The following is a 14,317-nucleotide window of genomic DNA, read 5'->3' as shown; positions in this document are numbered from 1 at the left end:
GCTAAAAATCATATTTTATTAGATTTTGATAGAAGTATGATAAAATGTATGGCGGAAAAAATGATAAAAATAGTGGATCTAGTAAAATATGCGATTGAAAATGAATTTTAAAAATAAATTTTAAAAAAGAGCCAACCATGAGCCATAATATTTAAAAAAAATAAAAAATACTCAATAAATTTTTTCATTTACCTCACCACTTTTACCCACTCAAAATTATAATATTAATCAAAATCACATATGTCCAGTTTTTCTAGTTCTCTCTCCCGCTTCTCTCTGCCTCCTATCTTCAAAATCGATCAAATAGGCTTAGTGACCAATTTTCAAGCAAATAGACACTTGTGAATTCTCACTAAAAGATACAAAATGTTGTCAATCAGAAATTGAAACTAGGAGCTTGTTCATTTGGCTTAATCACACTAAAATACATGCAAAACTTTTCTACCAAAATCTTCCTTCTTTTGCCGTATTGTCACGTGTCTCACTATGTGTATATAATCAAATTCTAATCTTGATTACTTAATTGCACAATAACCAACTCATTTTCCTAATTAATCAATATTGCTCGTTAAACAACAATTATAAGGAGATTTTTTGAGAGTGTGTTTGAGCCCATTTTTTGTGAAAATAAATTTTATAATTGCGATTTTTTTAAAGAATGTATGTAAAAATAAAAAAAATAAGTTTATGTGTATAACTATTTTATTGGAAGAATGTGATTAAAAATGAGTTTGGCAAAAAAAATTATTTTAGAGAATTAGACAAACTGCGCCAAATTTGATATGAAGGAAATTGCAATTTTAGTCCCCAACAATTACAACTCAAAAATTTACATTAACCGCCTTAAACTTGAACCCAGTAGTTTTAATTTTCAAATATCAATTTCATTGCCCGCCTCTTTCCCAACGGCTCTATTCCCCGCTCCTCCTCTTATAAAAGGAAGCCCTCGTCTCGAACACAGAACAACTAATTTCAATTCCCGCCTTTGAACCCAACGTCTCTTCAAAACTCTCCGTTTCAGTTTCAATTTTCTCTTCTCGTAATATCACATGGCGGATGCTGATGTGTTGAGGGCCAAGAAAAAAGCATTCTCGAGGAGAAAAGAATGCATAAAGAGGAAGACTATGGAATTGTCAACTTTGTGTGATGTGAAAGCCTGCGCAGTGATTTTAGGCCCCGACGGGCAGATTGATTCTTGGCCGGAGAATCGGAGTGAAGTGCAGGAGGTGATCAATTTGTACCAAAACGGGTCTCGTAATAAAAAGCGGAAGCAACAATATGATGATAGGGGTTGTAACAAGAAGCAGGTTTTGGGTGGTGATGAAGGGGCTTTGAATCCGGAAGAATATCTGAAAAAGATTGATGCCAAATTGGGGGAAGTCAAGAAACGGATTCAGTTTCTCAGGTCCAAAGATCAAGAAATCGAACCAGGTATTTTCACCAGCCCCTTTTTAGTTTTTAGTCATGTTTCTCTGTTCTTTCTGGAATTCATATACTTGTTCTATATTCATTCATGGATAGACGTTGCTTTTTGCTTGAATTGATTTTTATTTTAGATGGTTTGTTGCCCAGATTGTGACGTTCAGTACTAGTACTCTTACAAGTAAATAGGCAATCTTAATTTCCCAGCATAAACTTACAATTTTTAGTAATATTGATATAAACCTATATTCCAGAAAACACAAAGAATCGGAGGTTTAAATCTTATTAGATCAGTTTTATGTAATAATTATTAGACTTGATCACTTCTCTCATGTTGTCACAAAATCTAGGCTTCTTCGATCTGGTCTTGTAATAAAGGCACTTCATGCCTTTATTACATTGTTACTTTTCTTCTCCTGCATTGTTACTTTCATATTTCCTTTCAGTCTTTTCTTCTTCTGCTCTTCCCCAAATCACCGGCATAGAACCCGACGACTAATACAAGTGCACCAGCAATACTGCCTGAAGTTTCAAAAACAATAGTCAAACTCAGAATAAGAAACTTGAAAAAAATAACCAGAAAGATATTGCTGATGTGAATTTAAGTTGCAGTTTATACCTTCCAAAATAAAGAACTTCTCCCTGAAAGATAACACCAATGACAACAACAATAACAATTGTCAATGGATTAAACAGAGAAACAAATGTTGCTGTTGTCATTGTTATTTCTCGCAAAATAACAATCGTGAGTGTTCGTAGGCCTCAAGCCTCAAGGTTTTTCATCTCTAAGTAAATAGATGTGAGTGTTCGTAAGAAATTTCAATGGCAATGGTTGTTGAATACGAAGAATAGCTAATGACTATTGATTTTGTGAATCTTTTTGAGTATTGTCATCATCTTTAATTGACTTGGGATATTAAACCTTAACAGTTATGTATATATCCTGAATGAATCTTGTAAATCAAGTGACTCAGGTTCCAGAAAATTAACAAATGACACACTTTATATAGCAAAAAAAAAAAAGAAAAAAGAAAAAAAGCTTTAACAACTAAAATGTAATTGTTTCTACATTTTTTTCTCTTCCTTGATTCACAACAGGGGATTTATGGGGGAGAATGTGCAAAGGGAAGGGAGATAAAAAACGAATTAAGTGTGGAAGTTCAAAATCTTACAAATGTTATACTCTTATGTGACTACTATTTTTCTCTGTCAAAATCTGGACACAATCTGTGACTGATTGCAGCAATTGTAAGTGGTATTCCACAAAATTTTTTGAAACATTAGCCAAGCGAAGTTATGTCTGAAAGTGTGACCATCCTGTCCTATGTTGTCCATGTATATTCCACTCTTATGTCCATCAAGAAATATTTTTACCAAGAGACTTATAACTTCTGATTTTCCAGGCTGGCCTCAAAAAGATTCACAAAATTTGGGCTCACATTCTAATGTTGGAATGCTGGATTTTGGAAATCAGTTGCCTGTGGATATCGGTGGCTTTACTAGCAATTTTCATTCTACAAATTTCGGACCAGGAACCAGCTTTCAGTCATCACAGGCAGCCTTCTCTCAGCTTCCACAGCAGCTGCACATGGAGCAGCCATGGAACTGTATTGATTCTCCATTCTGGTTTGAACCTGAAAGTGCACTCTTGACCGGAGGCGAGCAATTTCTACAAAGCTATATTGATAACAATGATGAATCTTCTTGGATGCAGTCACCCCTATTTCAAGAGACATATTGTTTTAGTCCAACCGTGGACACCTTTCTGCTGTGAATTACATGAATTACAACGTTGCAAATTGTGACCAGCCTCCGAGATCGAATCGAGCAATATTTTAATCTGGATTAGGACCCATTTTCTTTTCCCTTTTGATTCATGTATACATACTTGTAACTCGTAATATAGAACAATAATCACTGGAGGGAAGAGAAAGGAATGATGTACAGTACATTCTACTATGTTACTGATGCTATGAACAACACTTACTGCTGGAACCATCTTTTTATCGCTCAGTTTTAAAGTTTCAATTCACCATTACCAGATAATGAGAAGTTGAGTTTCAAATCAGTAGGCGATAACTTCTCAGAATTTTTTGACGATCAATTTCATTCTCTCCGATGTTTCCACACTGATTATATCGAGGATGTCAATGTCGTATATTGCCTTACGCAAAAAACCTATGAAAAGAGTAAAAAATCTTGATCTTGGCCTAACTTTCCAACTGATGGAGAGTTTTGGATGGATGGTGCAATAGAAAATAGCTAATTCAAGGGCTTGCTGTTGCAGATTATGTGTTCTGTTCATGATAATCATGCCAGTCTAGTTTAGGACAAGAAATCTTGGCTTAACTACAAAGATATTTGAGAGAACAAATCTCATTCTCTTGTTCCATATAAGAATGCTACATTTTAACCATTCAAAGCAAAGAAAGAGCAAAAAAATGAGCATTACACTCTGAACATATAAGAATACCCTGCTCTACATCAGTCCATTAACGGCTAGAACTTATGAAACTTTGATTCTAAATAGAGAGAGACATATTTCATCCATATCAAAGCCTAAACATCCTGGTGCTTAATCTCCCTAAGTCAATTTTGATCACCTTATGCATTATACCAGTTGAAGTTAACTTGAACAATTTACAATTGGTTAAATAAATTCTGGTCAACATTTGCAGCTACTAATTGACAACAGAACAGTGAAGAGGGCTAACATAAAACAGCAAAAATAATATTGATGATTCCGATTATATATTTTAACAAAAAATATGCACGACCCAAAAAAACCATAATTTACATTAGCAGCAAACCAACATGTATCACTATAGCAGATATTTTTGTGTAGCAAAAAACAGACACAAAAAATCATCCACCATAATTATGCGCATCATTTGCAGCTACTAATTACATTAATAAAAAAAGTGTACTAGAATTCTGTCTTAAAAAAAATAAAAAATATAAAATAAAAATTGAAGCAGACACCTCAAATTCACCAGAATTCAGGTCACCAGTAAAAAAGGGTCCTTTCTTCTCTTTCTTGTCTTTTCCTTTTGTTTACCCCTCCATTTAGGAGCTTCTATTAGAGGACAATTGGCTATAAAGGAGTTGTTCATCGGATTGAATATGTTTTCATATCAAGCTATATAAGTCTCCACTAAATAGTACCCAGCCAAAAAATATAATAAATAAATTTTGTTGTATGCAAGTGATATTTGGAATAACATTCCTAAAATATTAGGACGGATGGATGTCAATTTTACAAGTTTAATGACCAAAACTCCACCATCTTAAAATATAATGAGCAATCAAAGACATCTTTTAAAACACGTTGAGCAATCAAAGATGTCTTTTAAAACATATTGAGAAATCAAATACACATTTCTTACATAGCAATTTGCATAATGTAGTTTTGGCTCCACATTCAATCTCAATTTCATAAGAATTGTGAAATGGATATCACGTCGTGAGTAACGTCCAATACATTCATAAGTATAGTGAACAAAACTCGACATTCAAAACTTTAATAAGTAGTCAAAGGCACAAACATAATATAGTGATTAGCGAGACAACTAAGTCCCTGTTTTGATGGCCATGTTGTATAAAAATGATGTCTTGAATAGTGCTTTTTTTTTATAATGTGGGGTTAAAAAACATAGAAAATTTTAAGTATACGTGCAAAATATTTTATCGTATGAATGTACAGTTGAAAATGAGTATAGAAATAAATAGTTTTCCTACATTTATAAAAATGCGAAAGAATTACTCGAAACGTGTCGCAAATATGTATCGTCATCCATTTTTTTCCCTCTCATTTCATCATTAGCGGAAAAGGATGTTGGGGCATTAGAAGAAAGCGTGAGACAGTCTTCATTTTCGTCCTCAATTTACCATTCCTCCACTACTCTTCTTCTTCATCCTTTTTCCCTTCTTTCCAGAAAACCAACAACTTAAATCTCATCTGAATTTGAATTGCAAAAGAAGGCCTAAATTGCATTGGATGGGGTTGATCAGTTAGTCTTATGTAAGTTGATTACTTTCTTTTTATTTTTTGTCTAAATCAAATGAGAATAGAATCAATCAAATTTGAAAAATTTAATTCAGTTGGATTTGAATACGGGGTGGGTATGCGAGACGTGCACTGCGAAAAGCAATCTTTGCGCTACACGGAGATATGTGGTCTCCACGATGCTTCCTTATTTAGATAAAATTCTAGTTTTGGTAGGATTCTCGTAATCTTTGACTATAACTTTTTGGTTTTCTTATAGATTTTAGGGTTTTTAGACTATAAATATAGACAACTTCTTCATTATAAAAAAGACACATTATTCATCACTTGAAAGAATTTTCTTTGAGAGGCTTTATTGCTTTCTATTCCAATTGTTCTTTTTAGAACACTTTGAACTTATCAAGAATTGGATTCTTGTGGCGTTCATCAATCAAGGTGCGAGTCTTTGAGTGTGTAATCAAGGGGTCCTTCTATCACCGTTATTGTTGGGTTGCTTGGTTCGCTTTTCTTGGGTTCAAACTCACAAACCTATCAATTTGGCTTTTATGGGGTTCTAACAATCTAGTTGTGGGTTCCGTAGTGTTCGTGTTGCGTGGGTTCACATCAAAAAGATTTAGCCTAGCATACTAATGTAAGAAATACAAGAAAAATAAAAAAAGGTAATCACCCGAATCATTAAATTATGAAGAAAATTTGTAAACCTTTAATTAATGCCTTCAAATCTGGATTCAAGCGATGAATTCTTTGTTTTTCGAAGTATATTCTCCTCGTTTTCTCTCAAAAGTCGGCTCTCAATGATAAAAAAAATTAGGCCAGGACGTGTTTTCCTATTTATATGATACCAAGGAGATTGTTTACCAATATAAAATAAGAAAACCTAAATTTATTCGCATTTATCATTGAGGGGTAATCCTCATGCATACCCATTTTGTCCCTGAGGCAGGCGAGGGTGCGCGCCTTGGGTTGCTTTTTGGAGCCAAGTTTGCAACTTGCTCCTTGAACTTTTTCCAAGGTCTTCACTTCTTTTTTGTACCATTCACTTATTCTTTTATCTAATAGAGTTCTTACACATCGAATCTTCGTTTTGCATCGTACCCAACTTTAGAATTGTTGCATTTTAGTCCCTGGACTTTGTATTTGATGCAATTTAGCTCTTTTTCTCGCTTATTCTCTTCACTCCCGCATCTTTCATTGATTGTTACCTATAAACAATATATACATTTGATTAAGCCATGTTTCATCCAATTTGTCAACAAATGCTCAATTTTAAGGGCCTAAATAAGTGTAAAAATACACTTATCACTTCCGCTTTTCATTCTTTTGGTGATTTGATGTGAAGAATCTTGGCACTGAATTTTTTTTTTCTATCTCAAGATTCTTGAGCTTTTTAATTTATAACAGAGGCAGCTGGTGAGTTAATATCCCAAGTTCGACTGGAGATTAGTTAGTAGCAGAAGAGGCAGCCTCAATCGAGGAGCAAGCAACAAGTTATCTTGCTGATTTTGTGTGATTGTGTACAAGTTTTGCAAGTTTTTAGACTGACTTTGGTGTGAAATCTCAATGCCATCACAAGCTGAACTAGTTAAGAGTTGAACCCAGCAATAAGTTGTTTCAGAGCCAAGGTTGGTGAGGAGCGATAATTTTTGAGACTATGACGAGCCAAAATCTGAAAGATATGGTGCTTCTATGCAGGGCCGGACCTGATGAGAGGCCCAAGAGGCCTCCGCCTCAGGCCCAGATTTTTAGGGGGCCCAAAATTTTTCCCTTTCATTTTTCTTCTTCTTCATTTTAATAGAGATGGATGGCAGTCGGGAGACGGAGACCATTAGACCAGACCTGGAGACCACCGTCCACCACTTACCCTACGTGATGCATCCCTGCAAAATCCAAAAATCAAAGCCCTTCTAAGTTTTAAAAGAGGAAAGCGCAAAGGCTGGGCTGCAATCGGCCGGCGCCCGACGGCTACAGGCATGAGGAGGCACGGCTGATGGCTCTCTTCTCGCCAATGATTTCAGAAAATCAACAACCCTTAACCAGTTAAGTTTAACCCTTTCTCATTCTGCAGTGCCGGCACTGGTTACTTGTAATTATTTAATTTATTTCACATTGCGATTTGGGCATTTGGCGGATTTACGACTTCGCCTGTGCGGTTGTGCCTGCGCTTGTGCTTGCTGAAACAATTCTTTTTTATTTTCTCATCTTCATCAATTCATACGAGTAATGCTATTATGCTATGCATTAAGAGAAAATGAAGCTTATAAGTAAATTATAAGCTTAGCCAAACATGCTCAGATGCTCTTTTGTTTCAACTGAACCTTTAGGCTTTACTGCTTTAGTTTCTGCTTTGAGCTTTCGCGTTCCTAACTTCCTTTCCTCGTAGGCTGCTCACTGCTGGCTGTGAATTGTGATAGACATCATAGACTGATAGTGATAGTGTGATGAATGATGATAAGTATGTTGAGTTGGGTCGGGTATGGTCGTATGGAGAACTGGAAAAGCCCTGACTCGTATCTTGGTGGGGCAAATTCAGGTCTTTTGTTTCAACTGAACGGCTAAACCTTTAGGCTTTAGTTTCTGCTTTCATGTTTCTTTCCTCGTAGGCTGCTGGCTGTGAATTGTGATAGACTATTAGACTGATAGTGTGATGATAAGTTTGTTGAGTTGGGTCAGGTATGGAGAACTGGAGAATGGAGAAGCCCTGACTCGTATCTTGGTGGGGCAAATTCAGATGGCATGATTTGCAATTGGATTTTCCATATTTGGGAAGGGTAGAAATGTAGAATTTCTTGCCTCATTCCATATTTCCATTTTCAAAGGGGTCTGTTTTCCCCACATCCACTCATTCAAATTGTCATAAATTTGAATTTTTAGTTGAACTCTAGTTTAATAATCACATTAGACAATATTAATGTACTAATATTTTTGGACCACTTTGGGATCCTTGCAGGTTATTGATAGTTGTTGAGTGACTTGAATCAAATACCATGGCTCCTCAATATGCATCTGGAGCTCAAAAAAAGAAAAAGAGAGAAAGAGTAGAGGCATTAATTCGAAGCCAGACTGGAGATATGGAGAAGTACTTTAATAACAAGAAACAAAAAGAGAAGGAAGGAACACCAGAAAATTTATTGATTGAGGAACAACAGAATCAGAATGATAATGACAATGTGGATGAACGGAAAGAGAACTAGGAAATGATTGAACCTGCCAATGTGGATGAATCAAAGTAAAATAAGGCAGATAATATTCAACATGAAGATTTAAATCAAGAGACTTGTTTTTCTTTGAATTTTGAAGATCCCGGAAATTGGAAGGACATCCACATTGATCAAAAGATGAGGGACTTTTTAGTTGAAATAGGTCTAAAAAGAGTTGATGGCATCTTGTTTCCCAAAGATAGTCAAGGTAGACATTTTGAATCGTCACACTATAAGCGGCTACTTGCAAATGGGCAGATAACTGATAGAAGATGGTTAGTGTATTCCATTTCTTTAGACAAGATATTTTATTTTTGCTGCAAGTTGTTTAAAACAAAAAGAATGATGAAAAGTATTGGCCAATTGGGTAACGAGGGATATAAAGATTGGCATAATATGCATCGTCGCCTTACAAATCATGAAGTGTCTAAGGAGCATATAAGCTGCATGACTAGTTGGATGGAACGAGAAAATAGGCTTCAAACAAAGGATACAATTGATAAAAGCATACAATTGGCCATCAACAAAGAAAGAGAGCATTGGAGACAAGTACTAACGAGGATAATTGCTATTGTTAAACGACTTGCTAAAAATACTTTGGCATTTCGCGGAGATTGTGAGCAACTTTACGTAGAGAACAATGGACTTTTTTTGCAAATGATAGAAATGGTTGCTGAATTTGATCCAATAATAAGAGAACACATTCGACGTGTGTTCGCGAAATATTTCTTTCGATTTAAATTACCGCAAGTGTACGGTTCGTTAATAAGTAATAAAGTGGATCAATTGAGTCCGAATATCGTCCCACAGAGATTGGTTAATTCAATTTTACTTATTTTAGCCTTAACCGAAACTAATTGAGTTGAAATGAATTTTGGAATCAAAAACCCTAATTTTGGGAGAAATCCCCAAATTGAAAAACCCTAATTTCAAATCAAACCCTAATTACTTAAATTCACTGAACTAATGACTCAATTACGAAATGTTATGAAAAATTGCTGAAATGTATTGTCAATTTATGAAAATCTATGTAAAACAAATGCACTAGGATCACGAATCCCCAAATAATTACCAATTACACCTTAATTTCACAATTTTGATAATTCAATAAGAATTTGATAAATCAATGCTCCTAAATCTATTCAATACTCTCTCTCGAGATGTATTGAACCTATTCTCATAAATCATCAGCCTATATCTCTATGACGGATGCAATTTTACAAGAACGCATATAATTTTTTTGTGAGCAATTAAAGATATACATAGGGCATAGAGTATATTTCTATCCCCTATCGGACCCTATGATGAATTATATATGTCGAGTCTAATCTAATTTTCTCAAATTCAGAATTAAACCACCAAGTTCACACAACTCAAGTGCACATTAATTGTGGAAATAAGTAAATCAATATAATCCATTCAAATATCCATCAAACTAATAATTCAAATCATGAAATAGAAAGTTTAATAAAAATTACATGGTTCATTGATCACCTAATTGCAAAAATCTAGCCTATCATGATAAAAATAATGAAAACTAACAAAATATGAATAAAATACATCACCGGGTTATCAAAGGTTGAAGAAATCTCGTAAATCTCGCATCAATTGCTTGTTCTTGCCTTCAATTCCACCCTAAGATGAATGCTTTTGCCTCCCAAGTCGTTCGTTCCGGCTTCTGGACGTCTTGTTGCTATTTAAACCCGTCCAAATTAGGTTACCAAAGGAGTTGCAATCGTATAAGGAAAGTGCAAAATTCGAGAAAATTTATACCTATGCGATCGCATAGGTTTAAGAAAAATGCCCTTTTTAATCCTTGGAGGTTCACTCGCGGTCGCATAGGTTTTATACTATGCGACCGCATAGTAGAGTTACTTTCTTGTTTGAGTCATTTTGGTCCTCAAGTTTCATTCCTTCACTCCTTGACCTCCTCTCTTTTTCCTAGTTGCTCCAATGATCCCTTATAACTTCCAATTGGTGCTTGGCTTGATCAATTGCTTGATCTGTTCATCGGATCAACTTTCATATAATTGCAATTTGGTCCCTGAATTTTCTCTTTGCTTCAATTTGGTCCTTTTTCGGCTCTTTTCTCCTGAATTCCACTATTTCCATAGAATTTCCTACATTGCATGAATTTGACAAAGTTAAGTAACAATTAAATCAATTTACCTGTATTTAAGTCATGTTTGTGATGTAAATAAGTGTGCAAAAACACACTTATCAACGTGCTCAAGCACATGAGATTCAGTATACATATCTTGGTCCTAAAATTCAAAATGAATTGATACAAACTTTGGCAGGCGAGGTGAGAAGTGCAATTGTCACAAAAGTAAAACATGCAAAATATTTTTCTATCATACTTGATTGTACTCCAGATGCGAGTCATGAGGAGCAAATGTCTCTAGTAATACGATGTGTGGATGAATCAATGGACTCTTCGATGGTACAAGAATATTGTATTGAATTTTTGAAAGTGGACGATACATCGGGACTGGGATTTTTCACTGAACTTACAAATGTGTTAACGAATCTTGAGTTTGATGTTGACAATATAAGAGGTCAAGGGTATGATAATGGAGCTAACATGAGCGGGAGACATAAAGGTGTACAAAAAAGGTTACTTGAAATAAATCCTAGAGCTTTCTATACTCCATGTGGTTGTCATAGCCTGAATCTAGCATTATGTGACATGGCAAATTGTTGTTCTAAAGCTATGTCCTTCTTTGGAGTGATACAACGCATCTATACAGTGTTCTCTTCTTCTCCCAAACGATGGAAAATTTTTAAAGATAAGGTTGAAGGTCTAACACTTAAGCCATTGTCTCAAACACGTTGGGAAAGTCAAGTGGAAAGTATCAAACCTATAAAAGAGCAATCTGTACAAATAAGAGACGCTTTACTTGACTTGGCAAACATTGCTGAAGATCCTAAAACAAAGAGTGAAGCTGAGTCATTAGCAACATATGAACTTGAAAATTTTGAGTTCTTACTTGGTATGGTCATTTGGTATAAGTTGTTGCATGCTTTCAATACTATGAGTAAATTTTTTCAAGCAGAAAATATGGATATTGATGAGGCCATCAAGCTTTTAGAAGCACTTATTTTGTTTCTCGAAAATTATAGAGAATTTGGATTTGCCAGTGCCATGGATGAAGCTAAACAAATAGCAGTTGAAATGGGAATTGAAGCTGTTTTTCGAGAGAAACATAATATTCGAAGAAAGATGCAGTTTGATGAAAGTGGCAGTGAATAGGTAACACTATCAGCTGAAGAATCTTTTTGAGTTGATTATTTTCTCTTTATAATTGACCAAGCTCGATCTTCACTTCAAACTCAGTTTGAACAATTTAAACATTATGAAGAGACATTTGGATTTTTGTTTAATTCGGAGAGATTAAAGAGTATGGATGTTAACAGTTTGTTGAAATCTTGTAAGAATCTTGAGCAGTATTTGAGCCATAATGGACATTCAGACATTATTGGTGATGACTTATGTACGGAGTTGTTAGTTTTGAAGTGCTATTTACCTGGAGAAACAAAAAGAGCAATTGATGTGCTAAATTACTTGAAGAAAATGAATGGTTGTTTTCCGAATGCTTGCATTGCTTACAAGATTTTGTTCACTATACCGGTTACAGTTGCATCAGTAGAAAGAAGTTTCTCCAAATTGAAATTGATCAAGACTTATCTTCGATCAATCATATCACAGCAAAGATTGAATGGATTAGCTATGTTGTCCATTGAAAAAGAAATGGTTGAACAACTTGACTATACAAAATTGATTGATATTTTTGCCTCAAAAACCGCAAGACGAGTTGTATTTAAGTGATGGTTTAGAACATTTTCTTATGCATCTTTGTACTGCTATTTGATTATAATATAAATATTTTGAATTTCATTTTTATTTGTTGCTTTATTATGGATTTTATGTTAAAAATTTAGTTCCTTAAACTCTTATAAATAATATGAAAAAAAGAAATCATTGTTTGCTATGAAGTAGGGGCCCAAATTCTGAATCTCGCCTCAGGCCCTGTGAAACACAGGTACGACACTGCTTCTATGATTGATGATGCTGTCGACTGCTTATGTGTATGATCAATAAGGGTTTCATGTGGAATTGTGATAGTATTACGAGGCTTTTGTTGTTGAAACAAACGAGAAACTTATGTACATGATCGGGGATGTGATAATCTTCATAGGAAACGCGACTCATGTAGGGATGCTGGAGGCTGATGTTTCATTAACAAAAAGAACAACCTTCATTCTTGCTACAAGAGGTGCAGTTGAAGCTTTCTAATCAAAATGCCCGAAACTAATTCATTAGCGGTACAAAAAATGCAAAAGATTTGGAACTTTCTTTGGGACTTGGGGTAGCAATACAACAAAAATGTGATTTTGCAACAAGATATTTTGTGATATACAACAAATTGTAGCAATAAATGATTTTGTGTGACATTTTTTTAAGTTGGTCGCAAAGATTGATAAGACAAAATGAGTACCAAAAAAATATAAGGCAACATTAAATGTTATCGTCAACTATGAGAAGGCGCGATAAATAATAAAGATTGTCATCGAACACACGAGAGAAGCAAGGTGCCAAAATATTTTTGGTAGAAAACTTATGATGACAGACTCTTATTTCTTTGCAACAAAGGGTTTGTGTTGCAATATGGTTTACTTTTTGAAACTAGAAATATTTGTTGCTAAAAATTCTATAGACGAAAGAAAAAATCGCTAGTAGAAAAACTATTTTTTTGCAACAAACAAAAAACGATGCAGTAGGTCATTTACAATGCTTACCATATGTTGTAGTCCTAATGTTGTTGTAAAGACGAAGGATACGATAATGTGTAATGTATGTTGCAAAAGCCTCAAATGTACATTGTTGTTAAGACTTCGTCCGTTGTTTTAATTATATTTTGTAATGCTCTTTGCTTGCTGTTATAACCTTTTTCGTAACGTCCCTTTTTTTTTTCCAACCAGTGTTTATTTTTTTCATTTAGCTAAAGATGACATTTTAATATGTAATATGATTTTTTTTTTTGAATTTTAGTTATTCTGAAATATTTTTTAGATAAAATCTTTATAAAATTTCTAGATTTTTTTTTTTTTTTTTTTATCTCCAATGAAAATTCAAAAATAATTGTTAGATGATTAAACTTTCAATCACAAAATAACATAAAAAACAGTTTCTATGCCAAACCAATCCAAACATGAAAATAGCTATCTCAATACTTAAAGTAAATAAATAAATAAATCATAATTTATAGATCATCATTTATGCCACTCTACCTTTCTAAAAATCAATCACTGTTTTCTTCAATGATAGTGATGAAAGTCAAGCATTCAACACAAATAATTTGAGACAAAGAGTTTCAAAAGTGAAACGTCGAATGAAGATATTAGACTAGACGTCTGTGTTCACTTGCAAAAAGTATAAACACTTCAATTCTTAGTACTAGATGAAAGCTCGAAAATCAATTTTTTGTTTTAAAAATTATTTTGATCATCACTCTCAAAAATTATCTTTTGCCAAAAGCAAAATTGATTTTCAAAATTATAATTGAATTTAGATCATATTTTGAAAAACACCATTTGATTATTCACATTGGACCAAGCAAAGACAAAATGGACCAATCTTATGAAATACAAACGTCAAAAGGTTAAAAGTTTTTGAATATTTAAATAAATA

The 14,317-nt window shown here is 34.2% G+C and overlaps 2 protein-coding genes across 2 annotated transcripts; both read left to right on the top strand.

Annotated features, from left to right (window-relative positions):
• Positions 1 to 984: 984 nt before the first annotated feature.
• On the top strand, positions 985 to 3,468 carry LOC111394937 (agamous-like MADS-box protein AGL81). The gene is made up of 2 exons (XM_023020982.1): positions 985 to 1,431; positions 2,826 to 3,468. Exons 1-2 carry the CDS (start codon positions 1,050 to 1,052, stop codon positions 3,194 to 3,196), a joined length of 753 nt encoding a protein of 250 aa, XP_022876750.1. The 5' UTR covers positions 985 to 1,049; the 3' UTR covers positions 3,197 to 3,468.
• A 5,295-nt stretch (positions 3,469 to 8,763) lies between these two features.
• On the top strand, positions 8,764 to 11,878 carry LOC111394173 (zinc finger MYM-type protein 1-like). The gene is made up of 2 exons (XM_023019940.1): positions 8,764 to 9,334; positions 11,001 to 11,878. The coding sequence occupies exons 1-2, from the start codon at positions 8,764 to 8,766 to the stop codon at positions 11,876 to 11,878; spliced, it is 1,449 nt and encodes a 482-aa protein (XP_022875708.1).
• The last annotated feature ends 2,439 nt before the right edge of the window (positions 11,879 to 14,317 follow it).

Source organism: Olea europaea, chromosome 5 (genome assembly GCF_002742605.1).
Source record: "Olea europaea var. sylvestris chromosome 5, O_europaea_v1, whole genome shotgun sequence".
Taxonomy (NCBI): Eukaryota; Viridiplantae; Streptophyta; class Magnoliopsida; order Lamiales; family Oleaceae; genus Olea; species Olea europaea.
Note: the sequence above shows the minus strand (reverse complement) of the source record. Positions and strands in the feature narration are given on the sequence as shown.